The sequence below is a fragment of the Mandrillus leucophaeus genome, unplaced genomic scaffold, assembly GCF_000951045.1.
Source record: "Mandrillus leucophaeus isolate KB7577 unplaced genomic scaffold, Mleu.le_1.0 Scaffold226, whole genome shotgun sequence".
NCBI lineage: Eukaryota > Metazoa > Chordata > Mammalia > Primates > Cercopithecidae > Mandrillus > Mandrillus leucophaeus.
The window spans coordinates 108,615-109,573 of NW_012102321.1; the positions used below are offsets into that span (position 1 = coordinate 108,615).

At 35.9% G+C, this 959-nt stretch overlaps 1 protein-coding gene across 3 annotated transcripts in view; it reads right to left on the minus strand.

The window, feature by feature from the left end:
• CENPL (centromere protein L) overlaps positions 1–959 on the minus strand; it is a 35,367-nt gene that overhangs the window by 14,412 nt on the left and 19,996 nt on the right. For all 3 annotated transcript variants that reach the window (XM_011981409.1, XM_011981408.1, XM_011981407.1), the window contains exon 4: positions 67–246. In XM_011981409.1, the coding sequence (XP_011836799.1) occupies positions 67–246 (180 nt within the window). The remainder of the gene's footprint in view (positions 1–66; positions 247–959) is intronic.

The following is a 959-nucleotide window of genomic DNA, read 5'->3' on the forward strand; positions in this document are numbered from 1 at the left end:
AAGAAATGCTTCTGGATCCCTTTGTGTTCCTTTCATTCCTAGGAGAGTAGAAAAAATCACTTTGATGTTGAAGTCTTCTCCCACTTCCACAGCAAGTCCTTTTTGCTTTTCAGCAACAATAAAAGCATTCAGAAGTCTAGAATATTCTTTGAGATTACTATAGGAGAATTTATATAAGGGAGTTAAACTATATACAGTCCACTGTTTATGCAGAAGGAATGCAACCTTTTGAGGGTCAACATCTTCCTACAAAAAAAAAAAATCAAGACAAAAGAAGTTTAAGAATGAGGAAACATTAATAAGAATTTAATCACAGCATTTAAAACATCTAATTCAAATATATTATAGGGTACCTGATTTTTGCACTCCAACCAAATGAGTCTGCAGGACTCATTTTTGCAGATCCTTGAACAGACTTTTACCTTTGCTGTAACTTCTCTTTAGAATGCTCTTCTCCCAAGTGTTCACACGGCAAGTTCCTTCACTTCATTCAGTTCTCTACCCAGATGTAATCCAAGAGGCCACTCGATCTAAATAAAGTAGCACCTGCACGCACTCCAACTTTGTATCATCTCACCCAGATTTATTTTTCTTCACAGCACTTATTACTACTCAACATTATATTCCTGTCTGCAATTTTTTTGTGTTTTTATTATCTGTCTACTGGTGTATAAGCTTGATGACAGCAGTGATTTTGTCTATTTTGTTCTCTCTAAAACAAAGCTATCTAGAACAAGTGTCCAATAAATATTTAACATAAAATTTATGTTTCACTTTTAGAAACTTCAAATTATAGATTTCAAAAATAGTAACCATTCCTAAAGTATCTAATTTGATTAACCCTAATTTAAAAAAATTGTTTGGGCCAGGCGCGGTGGCTCATGCCTGTAATCCCAGCACTTTGGGAGGCTGAGGCAGGTGGATCACTTGAGCCCAGGAGGTAGAGGTTGCAGTGAGCC